General features: G+C 47.3%; 1 protein-coding gene and 1 long non-coding RNA gene across 3 annotated transcripts in view; one reads left to right on the forward strand and one right to left on the reverse strand.

The window, feature by feature from the left end:
* Positions 1 to 19,129, reverse strand: part of TPH2 (tryptophan hydroxylase 2) — a 364,990-nt gene extending 345,861 nt beyond the window's left edge. For both annotated transcript variants that reach the window (XR_011030020.1, XM_068272748.1), the window contains exons 1-2: positions 19,079 to 19,129; positions 18,569 to 18,918 (exon numbers count right to left, since the gene is read on the reverse strand). Coding sequence is in view for 1 of the 2 variants with exons in the window: in XM_068272748.1 (XP_068128849.1) it covers positions 18,569 to 18,667 (99 nt within the window). In the remaining variant the exon portion in view is untranslated. The remainder of the gene's footprint in view (positions 1 to 18,568; positions 18,919 to 19,078) is intronic.
* Positions 18,754 to 21,670, forward strand: part of LOC137561453 (uncharacterized) — a 32,038-nt gene continuing 29,121 nt past the window's right edge. The window contains exon 1 of the long non-coding RNA XR_011030021.1: positions 18,754 to 18,850. This is a non-coding gene — a long non-coding RNA (uncharacterized lncRNA). The remainder of the gene's footprint in view (positions 18,851 to 21,670) is intronic.

Genomic DNA, 21,670 nt, shown 5'->3' on the forward strand with positions numbered 1-21,670 from the left:
TGTAGTCAAAAAGATTAATATATATGGCAACAAATATTTCAATAAACTCTATAATATAACATACATGAATTCAGTGCAGTTTCTAGGATTAATTTCACTCAGGGCGAGTTTTAAAAAATACGCCCCCCCCCCACCACCACCACCACCACCACCACCACCAATCACGGAACTTTGCGTGAGAGTCGTAGGGCATCTTAAATATCTGATCCGTTGTGGTCGCTATCACCGCACATCGCCAAATGTCACTTGTGTTAATCACACACCTGTACCCACATCTCGAGACGGCGGTAATGCTCGTTGCAAAAAAAAATAATTGATGATTGTCGTGAAAATTGCCGTAAAAAAAAAATGCCTATTGGGTATGGGCCGTTACAATTTTTAACGAGTTCAGAAATAAAGAAAGCACCTACTAAGCCAACACAGGGGATCACACAGCAGTTTCTCTAAGCAGGAATTAGGCAGGAACTGAACTAACTCACTTCCAGCTTCAAAGCCATAGATCATACACAGAAGATTAGTAAGCAAATAATGTCTGGTACACACCATGCAATTTCCCGTCAGATTGACTGTTGACTCAATAATTTCTGACAGGTCCGATCTGATTTCTGATCATTTTTCTGATCAATTTTGTATAGAAGTGATTGGAAATCGATCAGAAAAATCAGAACTCAGATCGGACCTGCCGGAAATTATCGATTCGATTGTCAATCTGACGCAAATTGCATGGTGTGTACCAGGCGTTAGAGTACTACTCAGACCAGGGCAGAGAGGTGTTTCCCCCCTCTTCCCACAATGGGAGGAAAAGCAACTGAGGTCAATGAAGCTAGTGGGGGGAGGGAGAAAGTCACTGGAGTTAGTGGGGGGAGAGAGGGAGAAGGTCACTTGGGATAGTGGGGTACGCAGAAGGTCACTAGAGCTAGTGGGGGGAGGGAGGTCACTGGGGCTAGTGGGGGGAGGGGAGGTCACTGGCGCTAGTGGGGGGAGGGGAGGTCACTGGCGCTAGTGGGGGGAGGGGAGGTCACTGGGGCTAGTGGGGGGAGGGGAGGTCACTGGGGCTAGTGGGGGGAGAGGAAGTCACTGGAGCTAGTGAGGGGAGGTCACTGGGGCTAGTGGGGAGAGGGGAAGTCACTGGAGCTAGTGGGGGGAGGGGAGGTCACTGGGGCTAGTGGGGGGAGGGGAGGTCACTTGGGATAGCGGGGGGAGGGAGGTCACTGGGGCTAGTGGGGGGAGGGGAGGTCACTGGGGCTAGTGGGGGGAGGGGAGGTCACTGGTGCTAGTGGGGGGAGGGGAGGTCACTGGCGCTAGTGGGGGGAGGGGAGGTCACTGGGGCTAGTGGGGGGGAGGGGAAGTCACTGGAGCTAGTGGGGGGAGGGGAGGTCACTGGGGCTAGTGGGGAGAGGGGAAGTCACTGGAGCTAGTGGGGGGAGGGGAGGTCACTGGGGCTAGTGGGGGGAGGGGAGGTCACTTGGGATAGCGGGGGGAGGGAGGTCACTGGGGTTAGTGTGGCGAGGGAGAAGGTCACTTGGAATAGTGGGGGATGCAGAAGGTCACTAGAGCTAGTGAGGGGAGGGAGGTCACTGGGGCTAGTGGGGGGAGGGGAGGTCACTGGGGCTAGTGGGGGGAGGGGAGGTCACTGGGGCTAGTGGGGGGAGGGGAGGTCACTGGAGCTAGTGGGGGGAGGGGAGGTCACTGGGACTAGTGGGGGGAGGGAGGTCACTGGGGCTAGTGGGGGGAGGGAGGTCACTGGGGCTAGTGGGGGAAGAGAGGGAGAAGGTCACTTGGGGTAGTGGGGGACACAGAAGGTCACTAGAGCTAGTGGGGGGAGGGAGGTCACTGGAGCTAGTGGGGGGAGGGGAGGTCACTGGGACTAGTGGGGGGAGGGAGGTCACTGGGGCTAGTGGGGGGAGGGAGGTCACTGGCGCTAGTGGGGGGAGGGAGGTCACTGGGGCTAGTGGGGGAGGGAGGAGGTCAATGGGGCTATTGGGAGATGGCAGAAGGTCACTGAGGCTACTGGGAGGGGGGAAGGTCACTGGGGCTAGTAGGAGATGGGAGAAGGTCACTGGAGCTAGAGGGGGGAGGCAGAGGGTCACAGGCAAGTGGGGGAGGAGAGAGGAGATCACTGGAGCTACTGGAGCTACTGGGGGGAGAGAGGAGGTCACTTGGGCTACTGGGGGTAGGCAAAAGGCCACTGGAGCTAATGGAGGAGGGATGAGGTCCTTGGGGCTAGCAGGGGCAGGAAGAAGTTCACTTCGGCAACCAGGGAGGAGGAAGAAGGTCACTGGGGCTAGTGGGGGACAGGACAAGGTCACTGGGGCTGCTGGGTGGAGCAAGAAGGTCACCGGAGCTAGCAGGAGGGAGGGGAAAGGTCACTGAAGGCAGTGGGAGCAGGTAGATTTATACTTACTAAATTCTGGTTGAAGGTGTCCATTCCTCTACTGTCCTAAAGGGGCAAGGCTTCCTCCAGGCTGGTCTTCCTGCTGTCAGAGAAGCACTCCTTAGTGTACAGGAGGCTGGGACGACCTCTCCCCTGTGCAGGGGGGGTGGGGCTTCCTCTGGACATGAGATGGGACTTTCTCCAGGACAGGTACACTTCCACCTTCCAGGCACTGCTCCTAAATCAACTTCCATGGGCTTCAGATGGACCTTCCTGCATGAGGATGGCAGGACTCACATTAGCCAGCCACCCTATCATCCGTGTCCCATATGGGGGCGGGGCTTCCGTGATGGGGGCGGGGCTTATGTCGGCCGGGAAACCTCTCCTAAGTGTCCCAGTTCGGGACAGCATGGGGACAGCTGCTTGTAGTCAGATTTACTGCGACCCCAGCACAGTCGCAAATCACCCTCAGCCCTCAGCTGCCTGTTAGTTCCTTCTCCTTTCCGAATCCCCACCACGCTGAGCCAGGAACACAACAGCAGCCAACTCCTTCAGTACCCTGATGGCTGCTGCAATGCCGCTGCAGGAAGTCAGTGTCACCACATGGTGGTCACGTGGTGATCGGCAGCCAAGGCAACAGGACGCCCAGGAGGAGTCAGTGGAGACAGAGGTGATCGCAGCACTGCTTTTCTTATCTCTTCAGCAAGCGTCACCCTCTCTCTGTCAGTCCCGTCATTCTGCCTGCGCCCACCTTCTCTTCAGTGCTGCACTGCGCCCCGTGCAGTGGCACTGTCCGCACGCCCATAGAAACGGGCATGCATGAATCCCCCCCCCCCCCCCCCTCTAAGACGTTCATTGCCGCGGCACTGAAGTTGTTACATTCCGGCAGGCGCACAGTACACTGGGATACTTTGTTTTGGGCTGTTTACAGCCTGTTCTCCCCTCCCTCCTGTGTGAGCTCTCTGCTTCCCCGGAGCTGATTACACGCTGATACACTCAGTGTGAAGAGGAATGTCAGTCTCCGCCCCCCTTCCTCCGGGAGACTGAAGACAGACTGAAGACGCTGGAGAGAAAAGGAGAGATGTGGATGACAAGAAATGCTGCTGAGTCCTGACTGCTGCTATAGGAGAGAGAGGTGCTGTGTTTGTGTGTGGATGCAGTGTGTATATGTATGTATGTATGTTTGTGGTAGAGAGAGTGTGTGTGTATGTGTACAGGGCATGTGTGTATGTATGTGTACAGAGCATGTGTGTATGTATGTACATAGAGCGTGTGTGTGTATGTATGTATGATGTGTATGTATGTGTACAGAGCATGTGTGTATGTATGTATGTATGTGTACAGGGCATGTGTGTGTGTGTACAGAGCATGTGTGTGTGTGTACAGAGCATGTGTGTATGTATGTATGATGTGTATGTATGTGTACAAAACATTTGCTTATGTATGTACATAGAACATGTGTGTGTGTATGTATGTATGTGTACAGGGCGTGTGTGTGTATGCGCGTACAGAGCATGTGTGGTATGTATGTGTACAGGGCATGTGTGTGTGTGTACAGAGCATGTGTGTATGTATGATGTATGTGTACAGAGCATGTGTGTATGTATGTACATAGAGCATGTATGTATGTATGTATGTATGTATGTATGTGTACAGGGCGTGTGTGTGTGCACGTACAGAGCATGTGTGTATGTTTGTGTACAGAGGTGAGTGAATCTGCTCCCGCTGTGGGCTGTGAGGGTATTTGTTGGAGGACATCCACACTGGCTCCTGCTCTGCTGGGGGGGGGGGGGGGGTGACACAGAACAGCACACGGGACTGGCTGCCATTCTGGTCAAATCTGCTGACACGATTGAACGTCTTTGCTGGTCAAATCTGCCGACACAATTGAACACATTTTCTGGTCAAATCTGTCGACACGATTGAACACATTTGCTGGTCAAATCTGCCGACACGATTGAACACATTTGCTGGTCAAATCTGCCGACACGATTGAACGTCTTTGCTGGTCAAATCTGCCGACATGATTGAACGTCTTTGCTGGTCAAATCTGCCGACACAATTGAACACATTTGCTGGTCAAATCTGCCGACACGATTGAACGTCTTTGCTGGTCAAATCTGCCGACACGATTGAACGTCTTTGCTGGTCAAATCTGCCGACACGATTGAACGTCTTTGCTGGTCAAATCTGCCGATATGATTGAACGTCTTTGCTGGTCAAATCTGCCGACACAATTGAACGTCTTTGCTGGTCAAATCTGCCGACACGATTGAACATCTTTGCTGGTCAAATCTGCCGACATGATTGAATGTGTTTTCCTAAGAGATTTTGTATCGGGAATTGGCCTGTGGTGTATGGGCAGGTAACAGATCTCAATGGACAATAAAACCTCGCACTGCCAAGGGCAGATTACAGTGTAAAAATCACACTGGCAGCAGAGCACACACAAAAGCAGAGTATAAAGCTGACAGAGGATAGACAATAATACAGAGCAGAAAAATGACAGGCTTTAAAACACAGCAGACATTACATACACAGGCACACCCAGATATCACTGTAACTGTAAGCTATCACAGGCTAATTTGCATGTGATTGGAGAAAGGAGCTGCTTGATGAAGGAGGGGCTGGAGGAAGTAGAAATCAACTGGATGGCACTGTAAACTTGCCAACCAACATATGGCTGCACACACTGCACTAGAAAGCAGAAACAGAAATCAGGACATCTGACAGGTATATTACAGCAAACATACATTTTTATTAATTAAACCAGTATTAAGCAACACATCAGATATTTTTACAGTGACAAATTGTAAGGACAGTTCCACTTTAACAGAGATTAGTTACAGCTTCCAACAGCTCACAAATCACAAATACGGTCACAATCCACAGCTATGGCACCTGCTGTAGCCATTACAATACTTCCTGGCTCCTTTCTGCACACACCAGGGGAGGACTGGGACCTTTTGGCCTGGTGGGAAAACACAACCCAGAGGCCCTTTCATGGCAGCCCCAGCCCAAATACTTATCTTTCTTGTGTACAAATGTATCAATGGCAGTCTTGGCAGAGTAAGATCTTGTTCACACTATGAGCATTTGCGGAATTGTAAAGTGGGCAGCATTTCACCAGAAAATAATCGTAAAGTGAGCAGCATTTCACCAGAAATTGTAAAGTGGGCAGCATAAGCATTTCACCAGAAATTAATTGTAAAGTGGGCAGCATTTTATCAGAAAAGAATCGTATAGTGGGCAGCATTTCACCAGAAAATAATCGTAAAGTGGGCAGCATTTCACCAGAAAATAATCGTAAAGTGGGCAGCATTTCACAAGAAATTAATCGTAAAGTGGGCAGCATTTCACCCGAAAAAAAATCGTAATGTGGGCAGCATTTCACCAGAAAATAACACACCTGCAAAAAAAAAAAATTACTCGCTTGGCAGAAGTCTCCTCTCCCGGTCTCTGTCGCGCAGCTCCCCAGACGATCCTCCTGCAGCAAATCTCCCGCGCTGACAGGCAGAGAGCAGGGCTACAGGAAGATGTCGCCCGAAGCCCTGTACTGAAGACACAAATAGTCTCCAAAGCAGGGCTTTCGGGCGCCATTTTCCCGTAGCCCTGCTCTGCTTCCCCAGGCTAAGATGAGCTGCGGGGAATTAACTGGTGTGTCATCTATTAGACGCTTTGACCAGTTCAACACCTGGGGGGGCACACAATCGTGCGGCAGCGCTAGACCCCCCCCCCCCCTCAAATGGCCCTGGGTGGGCCCTCCTGCGGCTGAAGGCGTTGCAGCCCCTATAGTGACACCCCTGGCCAGGGTGGCTAAGGTTAGACATGGCCAGGAGGAGGGTTAGGCATCGCTAGGGGGGATGATTGCTTAGGGGCTGATGGAGGGTTAGGCATCGCTGGGAAGGGGGGGGGGGAATTGGTTAGGGGTCAACAGGGAGGGCTCTTGTGACGGTTAGGTCATAGTAAAATATTGATAAAAATTGCCGCTATTTTACTATCAGAATTATCTAGTAAAATGTTGTTAATTTTACCAATAGCTGCTATCTCCCACACTCTTTTCAACCTGCAGCTGTTTAAAACGTATGCTTAATGAGCACCTTTTTTATGATGTGTGTACATCAGCAGCAGTGGACATAGCTGCAATCAATTAATCAGCTTGCAAATAAAACTTGGTACACATAAAAGTAATCAAATGATTAGCACAGTATCACAGATTCTTACAGCAAGAAAGCATCAGCAGTCGATCCCCTGTCTGGTGGTATGCATTATTAGTTTCTGCACTGTTCCAGTGGCTGCTTGATTCCAGAAGCCAAGGTGCTCCAGCCATCATTTGTCACTAGCCACCTTTGGAATTTGACCTCCATCCTGCACATGAATGCTGCCCCGACAGATCAGCTAGCACCAGAGAGCCGAGAGCCAGAGATACGTGTGCTCCTGCTTCATACATCGGAAGGAAACTTGGACTCTTCAACTGCACTCTGACTGACCTTTTAATCTAAGGGTCACCTGGCACTAGAAAAAAAGGCAAAGCTGACTTCTTGCAAGAACACAGGAGCCACTTGTCAGGTCGCTGATGTGATGTGAAACTGTCAGTCGGGAGAAGTGTTTATTTCCTGGATGGGCTTACATTCTGCGCGAGGATACAAATCACGCGCGCTCCCTTCTGCTCTGCTGATTGGTTTTTGTAAGGAGAGGGTGTGAGTTACGTGAGACGGAACAGCGTAGATTCCATCTGATCCCTGCTCTGCCCTGCATTCCCCTAGCTGCTCACTGGCTGCAGCTACATGCACCCGGCCACTCGCTCACCTTCCTATCCCGGCCAGCGGCCCAAAACATGAGAGAAGGCGGCGGCCTGGGAGGCAAACGCCCCTCATTCCCCCGCCCCAGTCTGCGCCTGGCACACACAGCGCTCTGAGTGTGTGTGTCCAGTGTATTTACTGTTGAAAATAATGTTTTTAAATAAGCAGGAAGCTAAATTAGGATTTCTCTGTATTTGAACTCACAACCTTGTGTATCAAAAGCAGATTCTCTACCTCTAGACAGGGGTTGGGCAAACTACCAGACCAGATACATTTGTACTTTTCAACTTGCCCACCAATGCAGGGCCAGATTCCATCTCCTCTCCTTAGTGGCATAAGTACAGCAGTCACAGTGGGGTCATGTACATTGTTGTCCACTTGTCCACCGTGTAAGCTATTTCCACTACCTCTGTCATGCTATTCTAGGAGTGATATATACAGAGCCGAACCCAGAGCTCTGCGCCCCCCCCCCCCCCCCCAAAAAAAAGAAAAAAAATCACAGCGAAGCTCCACCATTTAGCCATGTGAAGTGATGCTTTCCCTATGACTGTTGGAGAGGTGAGTTACATCACCTCTACTCTGCACACTCTGTATTGGGGTGGTTCCCTCTTTCTCACCATATACACTGGGGAGGTTTCTGGTTACATATACTAGGGGAGGGGAGGAATTAATCGGCTACCTGAGGATGGGATTTGTAGGGTACATTAACAAAAGCTCGGAAATGTTGCTGCCCAGAAAAGCTAATAATAGAATATCGGTAATTTACCGATTTTCTACTGTAACAGTGAAAATGACAAAAGTAAAATATCAGCAATAAATACAATATTTTACTACAGCTAAAAATAAACCCAATTCTCACACTGACCCCTCCCACTATCAAATGCTTAACCTTAATTAACCCCCCCCCCCCCCCCACATACACACATGGCTATCCTTAACAACCCCACCCCACACAGCGCAAAAACCTCTCAAAAGTACGCTAATTTTCAGGTGTGGCCACAGGCGTCCATTAAAATATCTGAAATAGTGGATAATTTAGGTGCCCGCAATGCAAATTACGGCTACAAATAGCGAGCGGACGCGCCACCAAATATTTTGAGGCGTAAGGCCCGGTTCACATTAGCGGTGGCCGTCCGGAATCGCCGTGCCGGAGCCGGACCGCTTGCAGAACGGACGGAACGGACGCACGGCAATAGCAATGAAAGCCTATGCGTCCGTTCACATGCGTCCGTTCTGCCGGACCGGAGCCGGACCGGATCCGGACCGGATCCGGACTCCGGCGTCCGTTCCAACATGCGCTATTTTTTGGTCCGGCTCCTCCGGCAGCCGTATCCGGGGCGGAGCCGGACTGCACCATCCGGCCAATGGAAACCAATGAGAACCGGAGAGCGCACAACACACTGGCTACAAAAACCGGACGTTCTACCCCACTTCCTATGCATTTTGGATGGGGACCACATGGGCCCAGCGTTCAGGTGGGGCAGCAGCGATTTCATGCTGGAGCTCTAGGCAGCAACATGTCTGATATAAGTCTGATAACGAGGAGGCGAACAACAGAGAATTCCCAGGTATACGAGTAAAAAATGCCTGGATCCATGGTCCCAACTGCAGTCTCTGTATCCACGGATGGTCTCCACACGTCCACCTGTCTCCAACAATGACCCCAGACCCTTCTGCTGACCTCCCAGACCCCAGGTAATAACAGGTTGTTATCTCCTTAAGAAACCGGATCCGGACCGCAACCGTGTTCACACCGCACGGAAACCGGATGCAAACGGACCGGATCCGGACCGGATCCGGATAGGAACCGTACGGATCAGGTCCAGTCCGGATACGGTGCGGTCCGGACATCCGGTGCGGTTTTGACAAAACCGCAAGTGTGAACCGGGCCTTAAGGAGGGCCAAATTTTCCCCCTATTACCAATATGTCAATTGGTGACTATGGCAGTGTCCAAACTTCCACCACTAGCAGGCACCAACATTTCCTGTTTCCGGTGAAGGATGTGTCGGCTACCTACACTGGTCCAACAACAACAACAACAACAAATAACATTTGTAGAGCGCTTTTCTCCCATAGGACTCAAAGCCCAGTCAAATTTAATATCGCTTTGTGACTCCAAAAGTTTGCTCATCCTGCTCTAGACTGTGATCGACAAAGTTTTATTCATCCTTTCAGCCTAATTATTTCATCACATATAATTCCACCTTGGGAAAGACCTCCTGTGGCAGAAGAGAGAATTATCTGTGTGCTGTGTGCTGTTCAATTCACTTGAAAAATGGCTGCTACTGTTTTGTAAAGAGATAGAGAAAGCATGTTAGAGCAAACCAATTGAGCAGGACCCTCCACATAACTAAGCAGCTCTGATGAGAGAGCAACTGTCACATGTAAATCAGCATTTTTACAAGATTTATAAAACAGAACATTCTGCTGAAAAAGTCATGTGTTTCCTATTATGTACATATTAACAGACTTATCAGAAAATCATTTTTCCCCATAGTACCCCCTTAATATTGTTAAAATTACTCATATTTTCCCAGGCGCTTTATCATGTGATTATGGCAAGAAATGACAAAAATTGTGCTTCACACACCTCCAACACCTTAAATATAATTTCGATACACAGGAATGAAGCTTTTCTTTGCTAAGTAAATAAAGGAGAAACCTTATCTGTAAAGCTGATTCATGGTGCCTGCAGTTATTGTAAGAATTCCTTGCCAATTCCCTCTAAACTTGTTGATCAAGAGTTTATGTAAACATGCAAATGGCTCCTGCCAGCACTAAAGCCTTAAACATAAGCACGAGGACTGTCGCCTTTGAATAAAAGGTTAAGGGTGAATTCTGTATGGACACGTCACTAGCCTAGAGGCTACCAACACATCTGTTCCAGCAAGTATGGGGAGTAGGGGAAGCATGCACTTGGCTGTTAGTCAAGCATGGGATGTCCCAGCATGACATCTTCAGAGGGCTGCAGGCACTAGAATTTAGGTTTCCAGCAATCTCCTGCCTATGCCCACATATGCCACAACTAGTTTTGTCTTGAAAAAGGTGTACGGAACCAAAGCGTGGTGCTTGTCAGAATATCTATGGTGCTTTTATAAAGGCACACAGTGGGAAACCAGTTTAAGACCCAGATCTTTCTTTGCACATACGTGACCACACTCTAAGGCTTGGTTCACGTTAGTGCGGATGCAGAATGGAAACGGAATGCGCATCCGCGATGCGTTCCGTCCATTCTGTATCCGCCTTGCACAAAATACCGGACTGTTCCATGTCCGTAGCGTTGCTCACGTCACACCGTATGCATCGCCGCTCACCTGCTCGCCTCCGCTTCTCATCTCGCGCTCGGTTCATTCAGCAGCCCAGAGTCCAGCAGAAGCACAGGGCTCTCCATAGGCTGCAACAGGCCAAGTCTTCCTAAAAACAGGGGGAGTTTTCATTTGTTCAACATGAACCAATGAGAATTCTCCCTGTTGCTGAGGATCCCCATTGGTCTGCTGCAGCTCAATGGAGATTCCCCGACCACCAGGCTGTTCAGAAGAGACCGAGTGGCGGCGATGGGTGGTGGGAAACGTGAGTATGAAATCACGGCGGTGGTGTGGATGTGAGGAAAACGGTCGATGCGGACACGGCGACTAGCTTAGTGAGTATGGACAGATGAGTCCATTCTCATCGGCTTTCATTGGGCACTTTTACCTGTCCAGTCCGGGAAAAAGTGCAAAGTCCGGACTCTACGTTCTGTCATGCATTCTGCGGCACACAGATCGTACACGGATCCATGTTTTAAACAAGTGGAAGTGGGTCCTATTTTTAACATAGGATCTAATTCCAGCATTTTCAAAGAGCTTTAAAAACGCATCTCACGGGTAGGTTTTAAAAGCAAGTGTGAAACGAGCCTAATAGTAAAAGTCTTGGGGTGGTGATTTGTGGACAGTAAGGCAGCTCACATGCAGGCTTACTGTTAATGCAAGTTCAGTTCTCTGTTAGTTCATACACACGCTCAGCAAGTCTTTTAAATGCATGATTATCAAACAACTTGATGAAGTTGGACAACTTTTGTCAAGTAAAATATCACTGATAGGTCACCAATGACTGATAAGACACAGCTCAAGTGAATCCAACTGTTGGATTGACTTGAGCTGCATCTTATCAGTCGTTGGTGGCCTCTTATCAGTGATAACGCCTTGTCTTGACAAAAGTTGTCCAACTTTACTTGAAAAAAAGTTGTCCAACTTCTTCAAGTTGTTTGATAATCGTGAGATTTTATCTGTTTCAGCTCAGCTACTGAAGTGACTACAGAGCAAGAGAAAAACTCTCCCTGTTCTGTGTATAGTTCAAACAGACCGCTACACAGTTGTGAAGAAGGAATGCACTCTGAAACTGCTGACTGTTGCCGTTATAGCTGTTCGCTCATGAAGCATCATTTAAGGGCTTAGGTTTTACACTGGGGGTGCCACGTATCCTCTACAGTTGATTCCAATGGTCCTAACGTACAACTGAACTGAACGTTATCTGGAGGCTGCCATATTTATTACATTTTAAACAATACCTGTTTGGCAGTCCTGGCTATTTATTTGGATGCATCAGTGTCTGAATCACACACGTAAAACAAGCATGTGGGTAATCCAGTCAGAAACACGATTGGCATGCTTGTTCAGGGTCCCTGGCTAAGAGTGTATTAGAGACAGAGGCTCAGCAGGACAGCAAGGTGATTTGTATTGGTTAAGAGGAAATAAATAGATCACCCTTACAGAAAGATAGTGGGGTGTGTGTGGGGTGTGTGTTTGTGTAAAAATCAAGACCAAGACATTGCAAAGTGAGAAGTTAAAAAATAGATGAGAGATAAAAAAAAAAATGACTGATATTTGCTGTGTAATTATTTCATGTTGTTTGATCGTCTACACCAGTAGTCCTCAAACTAAGGCCTGCGGGCTGAATGCGGTGCCCTGAGGCTCTTTCACTGGCCCTCAAACACCAAATGTATGACTTATAGTTGTGGCCCACTGCACCTTAAATATCGGTGGCCCACATATAGTATAGTAGTGCTGGCACCACCCATCCACATACAGTAGAAGCCCGTAAGCGGTCATTCACTGGATTCCAATCGGGTTCATCAGGTAACACTGCTGTCCAACTGGATGGCAGGTTGTCACCTGGGTATGCTTCACTGTCTGGAGCACAAAGATGTTTTTTCGGGTGCCGCATGATTGAATGGCTGCTGCTGGGAGTTCTCCTCCGGGCAAGATTGGGGGGGGGGGGGGGGGAATCAATACGTAGATTCAATGTATTCATTTTATGTTGTCCTCCAGCAGTCTGAAGTATGTTGACCCGGCCCTTGACCGAAAAAGTTTGGGGACTCCTGATCTACATGGTAAAATTTTCTGTCAGATGACTTTTATGGTCATTAACTGAAAACCAAACGGATAGTAAGGCCCGGTTCACACTGGATGGATTAAAAACTGCAGAGCTTTTCATATTTTGAAAGTTTATAATTGCACAACAGTGAACTGCCATGGTCCCTCACAGGGTCCACTCATATTGTTGTGTCAGATTCACTTCTTATCAGGTTCTGTTGTAAAAATCCAAGCCAAGCTGTGCGCAGTCAGACAATACACATGTTACGTCTGCATTACAAATTACTGCCAATGAGGTACTGTACGTTGTGAAGTGTGCATTACTGGAATATGCTAATTTTACAATGCACATTGCAACTGATTCAGGGTGAATTTAGCCTTAGGCTGGGTTCACACTGCGTGACTTGCATAACATCAGTGATGTATTTGAGGAGCTTGGGGTCCCAGTTAGGCCTCTTTTACACTTAATCAGTTGCTCTCACTTATAACTGAAACAAAATGGATTTTCAAAGTAATGCCCATGTTTTCCTATGGCACCTTTCACACTTAACGAGTTTTAACTGAAATCTTTTTCACAATGCACTACTATGGGAAAAAAAAGCATACTAACGTGTACTAACGCATACCAACTGATTAAGTGTAAATGGGCCCCTAAGAGTTTTAAATGGGGCCCCAAGCACTCTATTGATATGAAGTCTCAAAACCTACCAAGGACAATTTCAGTGTCAGAGAGGTGTATGTAGAGTAAGGAAACAGTTAAGGATTACTACTACGCAATGCACATATAGAGGTGTTCATTACCAGCACCAATAAATTGAATGAAGGAGAGCCCCTAGTAGGCCCCTCTGATCCAGGAGCCCCAATGTGGTTGCAACCACTGCATCCCCTATTGCTGCGCCCCTGCATAACATGCACGAATGGTCAATGTCTATGCATGTGCGCATATTCATACACAGTGTCCAGGAACACACTGCATACAGCGAGTTAGCATGACCTGTTACAATGCAGAGACGTAAACAAGCTCAAACAATTGTATAAGCTGTGTCTTCTGATGGGGAGCGGGGACATTGTTAAGGCCTTAGCCTAAATTACATCAAGATTGCCTTATTTTATAATTTGTTTGTTATTTTAATAAACAATATTTAGTAAATATTGACACAATGATCATATGACATACTGAATTGTTGATGCCATATTTTCATCCTAGAGGCTTGCTCTGTATTGCTCTTGGGCTCTTCCATGAACCTTCAGGCTTTAATGTGTGCTTGCTCTGTACATTCTAAACAGTGTATCAAGAGGTGCAACTTCAAATGAGAGCATGGCTCTCCATGCACAGATTATTATTATCACACTATCTGATAGCTTAGCAGCAAAGTGACCAAATGTTACTGGTTTCTGACAAAATTGACTCTGTTCTAAAAACTTGTTCCCATGACCTGAAGCAGCCAAGCTGCAGGTATAAACAGCAAGATCTGAGTGAGGCTGCTGAATTTGTGCTGCATCATCATCATGTTATTTAAATACAAGTATATTGAAAATAAATATTCCAGTCTGCAGCCCTCTAAGTCTAGACAGTACAAACTAACCAGTAACACAGCACAAAGTGGCCTGTAACACAACAAAGTGAAGTGACCAGTAGTGCAACACAACATAGCCAGTAACACAACACAAAGTAAAGTGGCCAGTAGCACAACACAAAGTGGCCAGTAGCATAACAAAGTGAAGTGGCCAGTAGCACAACACAAAGTGGCCAGTAGCATAACAAAGTGAAGTGGCCAGTAGCACAACACAAAGTGGCCAGTAGCATAACAAAGTGAAGTGGCCAGTAGCACAACACAAAGTGGCCAGTAGCATAAAGTGAAGTGGCCAGTAGCACAACACAAAGTGGCCAGTAGCATAACAAAGTGAAGTGGCCAGTAGCACAACACAAAGTGGCCAGTAGCATAAAGTGAAGTGGCCAGTAGCACAACACAAAGTGGCCAGTAGCATAACAAAGTGAAGTGGCCAGTAGCACAACACAAAGTGGCCAGTAGCATAACAAAGGGAAGTGGCCAGTAGCACAACACAAAGTGGCCAGTAGCATAACAAAGTGAAGTGGCCAGTAGCACAACACAAAGTGGCCAGTAGCATAACAAAGTGAAGTGGCCAGTAGCACAACACAAAGTGGCCAGTAGAATAACAAAGTGAAGTGGCCAGTAGCACAACAAAAAGTGGGCAGTAGCGCAATACAAAGTAGCCAGTAACAACACAAAGTGAAGTGGCCAGTAGCACAGCACAACAAAGGGAAGTGGCCAGGAACACAACAAAGTGAAGTTGCTAGAAGCACAAAACAAAGTAGCTAGTAACACAACACACAGTGACGTGGCCAGTAGCACAACACAAAGAAGGAAGCAATCATCAGGCCTCGCCTCAAAAAACCCTCCCTGGACCCAGATGCAATGACCAGCTACAGACCTGTCTCTAACCTCCCCTTTCTGGGCAGTGGGCAAGCTAATTGAAAAAGCTGTTTACCTCCAGCTAGAAGCCAAAATCCTACAAAACAACAGCTATGACCCATTCCAGTCTGGCTTCAGGAAACACCACAGCACTGAAACTGCCCTCATCCAAATATGCAACCACCTGCTTATGGCAAGAGACAGAGGAGAGTGCTCGATCCTCATACTGCTGGACCTTTCTGCAGCCTTTGATGCAGTTGACCATGACATCTTGATAAACAGGCTACAGGAATACTGTGGCATTGATGGCATAGTTCTTCAGTGGTTCCAATCCTTCTTCAGTGGCAGAACCCACAAAGTGTCTATGGGGCCCTTTCTGTCCACCCCTGTATCACTTAAGTAATTGATGGGAATTTAAACTTCAGAACTCAAATCTCTGCTGTGGTGAAATCATCCTATTTTCTCCTGAAGAACATTGCAAAAATCAAGCACCTCATCCCCCCAGAAGTTCTGCCAACCTTAGTTCATGCCTTCATCACATCCCGACTGGACTACTGTAATGCTCTCTACACTGGCCTACCAAAAAGGTCTTGTACCGCCTACAGCTGATACAGAATACTGCTGCCAGACTGCTAACCAACCAACCCCGTCACTGCCACATAACGCCAGTCCTGCACTCCCTTCACTGGCTACCTATAGAATTGAGGGTCCTATTCAAGATCGGCCTACTGACATTTAAATCCCTGAATAATCTGGGCCCTGGATACATGAAAGATATGTTGCAGCTGCGTAGCAATCCCCGCATTCTCAGATCCACAGGTTCTAATAATCTAGTCATACCATGAGTACGCTTGGAAACTTTTGGTACCAGAGCCTTCTGTCATGCTGCCCCTACGTTTTTGAACTCCCTACCTCAACAGATCAGGACAGCTCCATCCCTGGCCGTGTTTAAATCCAGACTGAAAACCCACCTGTTCACCATTTGCAGAATTATAACTTTTGTTGTGTGAATACTTCATCCTACTACCAATTACTGAATCTGAGAGAGCCTAAGCGCTTTGAGTCCTATGGGAGAAAAGCGCTATAGAAATGTTATTGTATTATTGTATTGTAAAGTAAAGTGGCCAGTAGCAGAACACAAAGTGAAGTGGCCAGTAGCACAACAGAAAGCCAGTAGCAGCAGCACAACACAGTCAACAAAGTGAAGTGGCCAGCAGCATAGCACAACAAAGTTAAGTGGCTAGTAGCATAGCACAAGAAAGTGAAGTGGCCAGTTACACAACAAAGTTAAGTGGCCAGTAGCACAACACAAAGTAGCCAGTAACACAGAGTGAAGTGGCCAGTAGCACAACACACAGTGAAGTGGCCAGTAGCACAACACAAGGCAGCCAGTGACACAACACAAAATGAGGTGGCCAGTAGCACAACACAGAGTGGCCAGTGTCTGGGCACCTAGCTGTTCTAGTGGTGATTGATTTGATAGCAGCTAATAAATGTTCCCCAATACCAGCCCATGTTAATCGGCTTATTTACATCTAATGTGGTCCCTGCATGTGGGAAAAAACTTGCTGCCTACAGTATAATATCGAACATCGACCACAATTCTTATTGCCAATAGTCAGCTGACTGTGGTTGACACGCGTCACAAATGCCTGTTGCAAACATAGGATCATCTGCAGAAAATGACTGTGGTTTTCCAGGAACATAGTGTACATCTCCCCTGAGTGTCTCCACATCTGTGCATGGAGTAACCGTGTGATACAAACATATAGCAAGAGGGATGTGGAGAGTGCAACCTCCATCACTTTCTAATAAATACTGCTTACCAAGCTGTCGTGGTGATCCTTTGCCTCTAATGCTTTGTAAATCACTGATCCAAAGTAAGTATACAAATCAGGTGCCCTGGCTGAAGTCTCCTTTCAATGGCTGCATGCTTGTCCCATGCCGTGTTACTCATATGCTGGAAAGCCATGAGATGAGCATGACAGCCAGGCAGCTGGCATTTGTAAGAGAGAATAACCAAGTTAGCATTCTTTTTTCTCTCACTACAGGTGTCCTTTAAGCTAACACAAAACAAAACAAACCCGGAGATTCATCTTCTATGGCTGGAGAACATTGGAGAACATTTACAATCCAACAAATCTGTCCTGGGTTTCTCAGCAAGAGCTGGTTTGCTATGAGGTAGCAAATTTACCAGTTCTCTCACCTGGGTCATATCAAAACATTGTGAAGATTGCAGAAAGCAGCAAAAACTTGAATTGTTCCCACAAAACTTGAATTGTTCCCAGAAAACTTGAATTGTTCCCAGAAAACTTAAAGTACATCTAACGTGAAAGGTATTTGGAGGCTGCCATATTGATTTCATTTTAAGCAGTAGCAATTGCCTGGCTATCCTGCTGATCTAATACTTTTAGCCACAGACCCTGACCAAGCATGCAGCAGATCAGGTGTTTCTGACATTTTTGTCAAATCTGACAAGATTAGCTGCATGCCTGTTTCTGGTATGATTCAGACACAACTGCAGCCACATAGATCAGCAGGGCTGCCAGGCAACTGGTATTGTTTAAAAGGAAATAAATATGGCAGCCTCCATATCCCTCCCGCTTCAGTTGTCCTTTAAATGTATGCACCAAAACCAGCAGCAACTTCACCCTATTCTGATTTTACCCATGTGAGGGCTGCAAGCTATATCCACCTACTGGCAGACAACTCTAAGTATCCAATCCTGGTTTGCAGAATCACTCTTCAACTACCCCGGCTGTAGCTGGATAGGTACCGTATGTTATCTTTCCATTATGCATGTGTCAATATACCCTGTCTATCATGCTTCTTCCTTGCTAGCTGAACTAAGCACTTTGTCCTTTTATTTAAGAGGTACACTGATAAAACTGGCAAGGCAGCAGCAGTTCATACAAATAGGGCATAATACTGTATTTTCAATTAGATGCAGAATTGGCTTTAATAGACAAGAACAAAGGCAAGCAGGAAATGTACTCTGCGTGAGTTATTCCTTCCATAAACAAAGCAGGTAATCAAAGGGGTATGATTCCATTCATATCCTGTGAATAATGTGTTGCCACCCGCTCTAATATAAATCGCTTTCCAGAGAAATATTGTTTCATTGGTTGAAATAACAACAGGCTTGATTTGCCCAGTGGCAGCAGGTTGTGTTAGTGTATTCATTATAAAGATGGATGTGTAGACTGTGCACCTAGCAGACCCAAGTGAGCACAGCCATACATCTCTGAAACTACAAGTGGTGGCAAACAGGAGAGCCATCTGTCAAAGTTTTGCAGGACTTTCCGTCTGCTGCAAAATGACTCTCATTGTGTCCTCCCATTACAGCTAATGGGATATTTCAACTGATAAATCTGCTCCTGAATTGACAGAACATAAGCTGGATTACTTAAAAAAGGTGATAAATTAGTACAAAATAAGGTTTAAGTCATTTAGGAAAGTTGTTAGCTGCTTCTAATGGTAACATATCCACATTATGGTGATTTAGTCATTCCTACACAACTATTTTTTTCAAAGTTTTGTCTCTATTGGCACACAATAAATAATTAGCACTGTGCAACATGAAAGGAGCGACTGCTTCTACTTACAGATGAGTTGCTGAGGAATTCTGGGGACATGGCAGAATCCAGGGACATCCCCCTCCTAGCCCAGTATTTGGAAGAGAACATCATCATTGCAGGTTGCATCTGGACGCTGTGGATATTCCGTATGGGCAGCAGAGGGCGCTGTGGTCAGACTTAGCTTCTGTTTGTGTTGTACTGATTCCAAGCTCTCCTAACCGTGTTCTTCATATTTATAGGAGACCCTCCGCAAATCAGCTGATTGATCAACGCAGAAGATTAGAGCTATTGTTGTCTTTCGACCCCAAGGTTTTTCTTTTTTTCTTTCTTCTTGAGTGCATCCCTCTCGTTGTATTAATAACAGCTGTGACATTCTCCTGCAATAGTAAGGATGTATACACGGCAGTGGGATAACCTGAAGGGAGAACTAGTTCCTGAACCATAAATACACTGAATTATATACACATATTTTTTCCCTAATTTTTGTAAACAGTTTAATTTGATTAGGTGTATTAGAAATAATAATATTGTCCTTACATGAATCTGGCTTAGTTGATGGTCTGCATAGGCATGTTAGGATTGTTTCCCTGGGCACTTTATCATCTAAGCAAGCTTGCTGAATGTCAGTAAATATTGTACATACTTACAGTATGTGTCAGTTGGGCTTACAGCAACCTTTTGTGACATTATAAGCTATTTGGTCTAACAAGTATTCATCATCTTAGTGGGCCTAACAGATTGGGCTTAGGCCTGGTACACAAGCTAATATTTACTTAGAAACTGATGCATGTTTTGATCAATTCAGAGAATGGGAATTACTCTACTAAACCAGTGTTTCTCAAACCTGTCCTCGTGACTCCTCAACAGTGCATGTTTTGCAGGCAGCCTCGTCTATGCAGAGGTGGGGTGATTAGTGTCTCAGCTTGGTAAATTCCATGTAGCTGAGACACTAATTCCCCCCCCCCCCCCCCCTACCTGTGCGAGGCTGCTTTCACAGTGAGACGTTACAGGCACACGTTAGTGCAGCCTGTAACGCTCCCCAACGCACAGCAATGTAACTGCAATGGGCTGTTCACAGTGCCCACGTTGCGTTACATTGTAACGCTGTGCGTCAATCTAAAGTGCGGCATGCTACGGCGTTAGAGCAGCTTTGCCGCGTTAGCCTGCTTGCACAGGCACAGTGATTAGCCACATGGCTAATTAATATTCACTGCACTGTGCTGACGTCACTGGCTGGACCACGTGATACGGAGTGTTCCGCTCACGTGGTCTCCACCAGCGCATGCGTACTATAGTACACATCACGGACACATCAAAGAGCCGCTTAACGCAGCTCTTTGACAACGTCCTCTGCCACCACCACCATGCGTTGTGTTAGGTGCACGTTATGCGACCTTAACGCAGCACCTAACGCAACGTCTTAGTGTGTAAGAAGCCTAAATGCTATTGTCTCATATGATGATGATTCAGCTTTTCCCATAGTCTCGCCGTTAGCAATCATGTGACCCCCAACAAGACAAATTCAGCAATCATGATGCCCCCAACAAGACAAATTTAGCAATCATGAGGCCCCCAACAAGACATGAGGCTCCCAACAAGACACATTCAGCAATCTTGAGGCCCCCAACAAATCATGAGGCCCCCAACAAGACAAATTCAGCAATCACGATGCCCCCAACAAGACAAATTCAGCAATCATGAGGCCCCCAACAAATCATGAGGCCCCAAACAAGACATTCAGCAATCTTGAAGCCCCCAAAAAATCATAAGGCCCCCAACAAGACAAATTCAGCAGTCATGAGGCACATAAATAGACAGCATTTCACATAAATAGGCAGAATGCCCCCTTAATATGGTAGGCACCTCTCACCTGGCTTCTCAATTCTCCTCTACTGGCTGCTGTGCCTGGCAATACTGTTTTTGGCTGGATTGGGGATGATGTGTGGGCTGAAAGGCCTTGCGGTGATGCTGTGGCCGGGCTGGCTGGCAGTGATGCTGGGCTGTGCTTGGCTGGTTGAAGTAAATGCTGGCCTGACTGGTGGTGATGCTGTGACCTTTTTGACAGTGATTCTGGGCTGGTTGGCTGGTGGTGATGCTGGGCTGGCTGGCCTGGATAGTTTAGGTAGTGACAGGTGCCCCCTAGTTTAGGTAGCGCCAGGAGCCCCCCAGGTTAGGAAGTGACAGGGATCTCCCCAGTAAAGTAGTGACAGGGAACCCCAGTAAGGTAGTGACAGGGGACCCCCAGTTAGGTAGTGACAGGCGCCCCCCAGGTTAGGAAGTGACAGGTGCCCCCAGGTTAGGAAGTGACAGGTAGTGAGTGACAGGGACCCCAAGTCCAGTTAGGAAGTGACAGGTGCCTTCCCCCAGGTTAGGAAGTGACAGGGTCCCCTATTTAGGTAGTGAGTGACAGGGACTGCAAGTCCAGTTAGTAAGTGACAGGGACCCCCAGGTTAGGAAGTGACAGGGACCCCCAGGTTAAGAAGTGACAGGGACCCCCGTTTAGGTAGTGACAGGGACCCCCATTTAGGTAGTGAGTGACAGGGACCCCCATTTAGGTAATGAGTGACAGGAACCTTGATTTAGGTAGTGAGTGACAGGGACCACCATTTAGGTAGTGAGTGACAGGGACCCTCGTTTAGGTAGTGACAGGAGCCCGCCCTCTAGCCGCCGCTCTCCCCCCCCCCCCCTCACCTTGCAGCGTCAGTCAGACCTGCGACCAGTAAGAGCGGGCGCACGGACGCACCACCATCACTCATGCATAGCAAATGTCACACATATTTCTGAATATTGCCTTATGATATATTTTTCACTTCATGTAAGCACCTAAATAAAGAGAAACCATGGAAGCGCCTTACTCAGATGAAGTAAAAAAACAAAACAAAAAAACAACAACAACAAATGCACAGAGAGGACACTGAAAACAAATCTCATCCCTTACCAAACAGTGTGGAGGAGCCAGACTGTATGCTATACATTGGCAGACATCTTGCCATGAGATACTATTTACGTGCCACATTGTTATGCTCTGCATTTGTGTCCATCAAACTATGATGGTAGATACCGCATTAAGGGTGCATAGAAACTTCCACTGACGTCAGTGAGAAGAATTCATTTCCATCCAGGCTGAGC

This window comes from Hyperolius riggenbachi, chromosome 3 (genome assembly GCF_040937935.1).
Source record: "Hyperolius riggenbachi isolate aHypRig1 chromosome 3, aHypRig1.pri, whole genome shotgun sequence".
In the NCBI taxonomy this organism is placed as follows: domain Eukaryota; kingdom Metazoa; phylum Chordata; class Amphibia; order Anura; family Hyperoliidae; genus Hyperolius; species Hyperolius riggenbachi.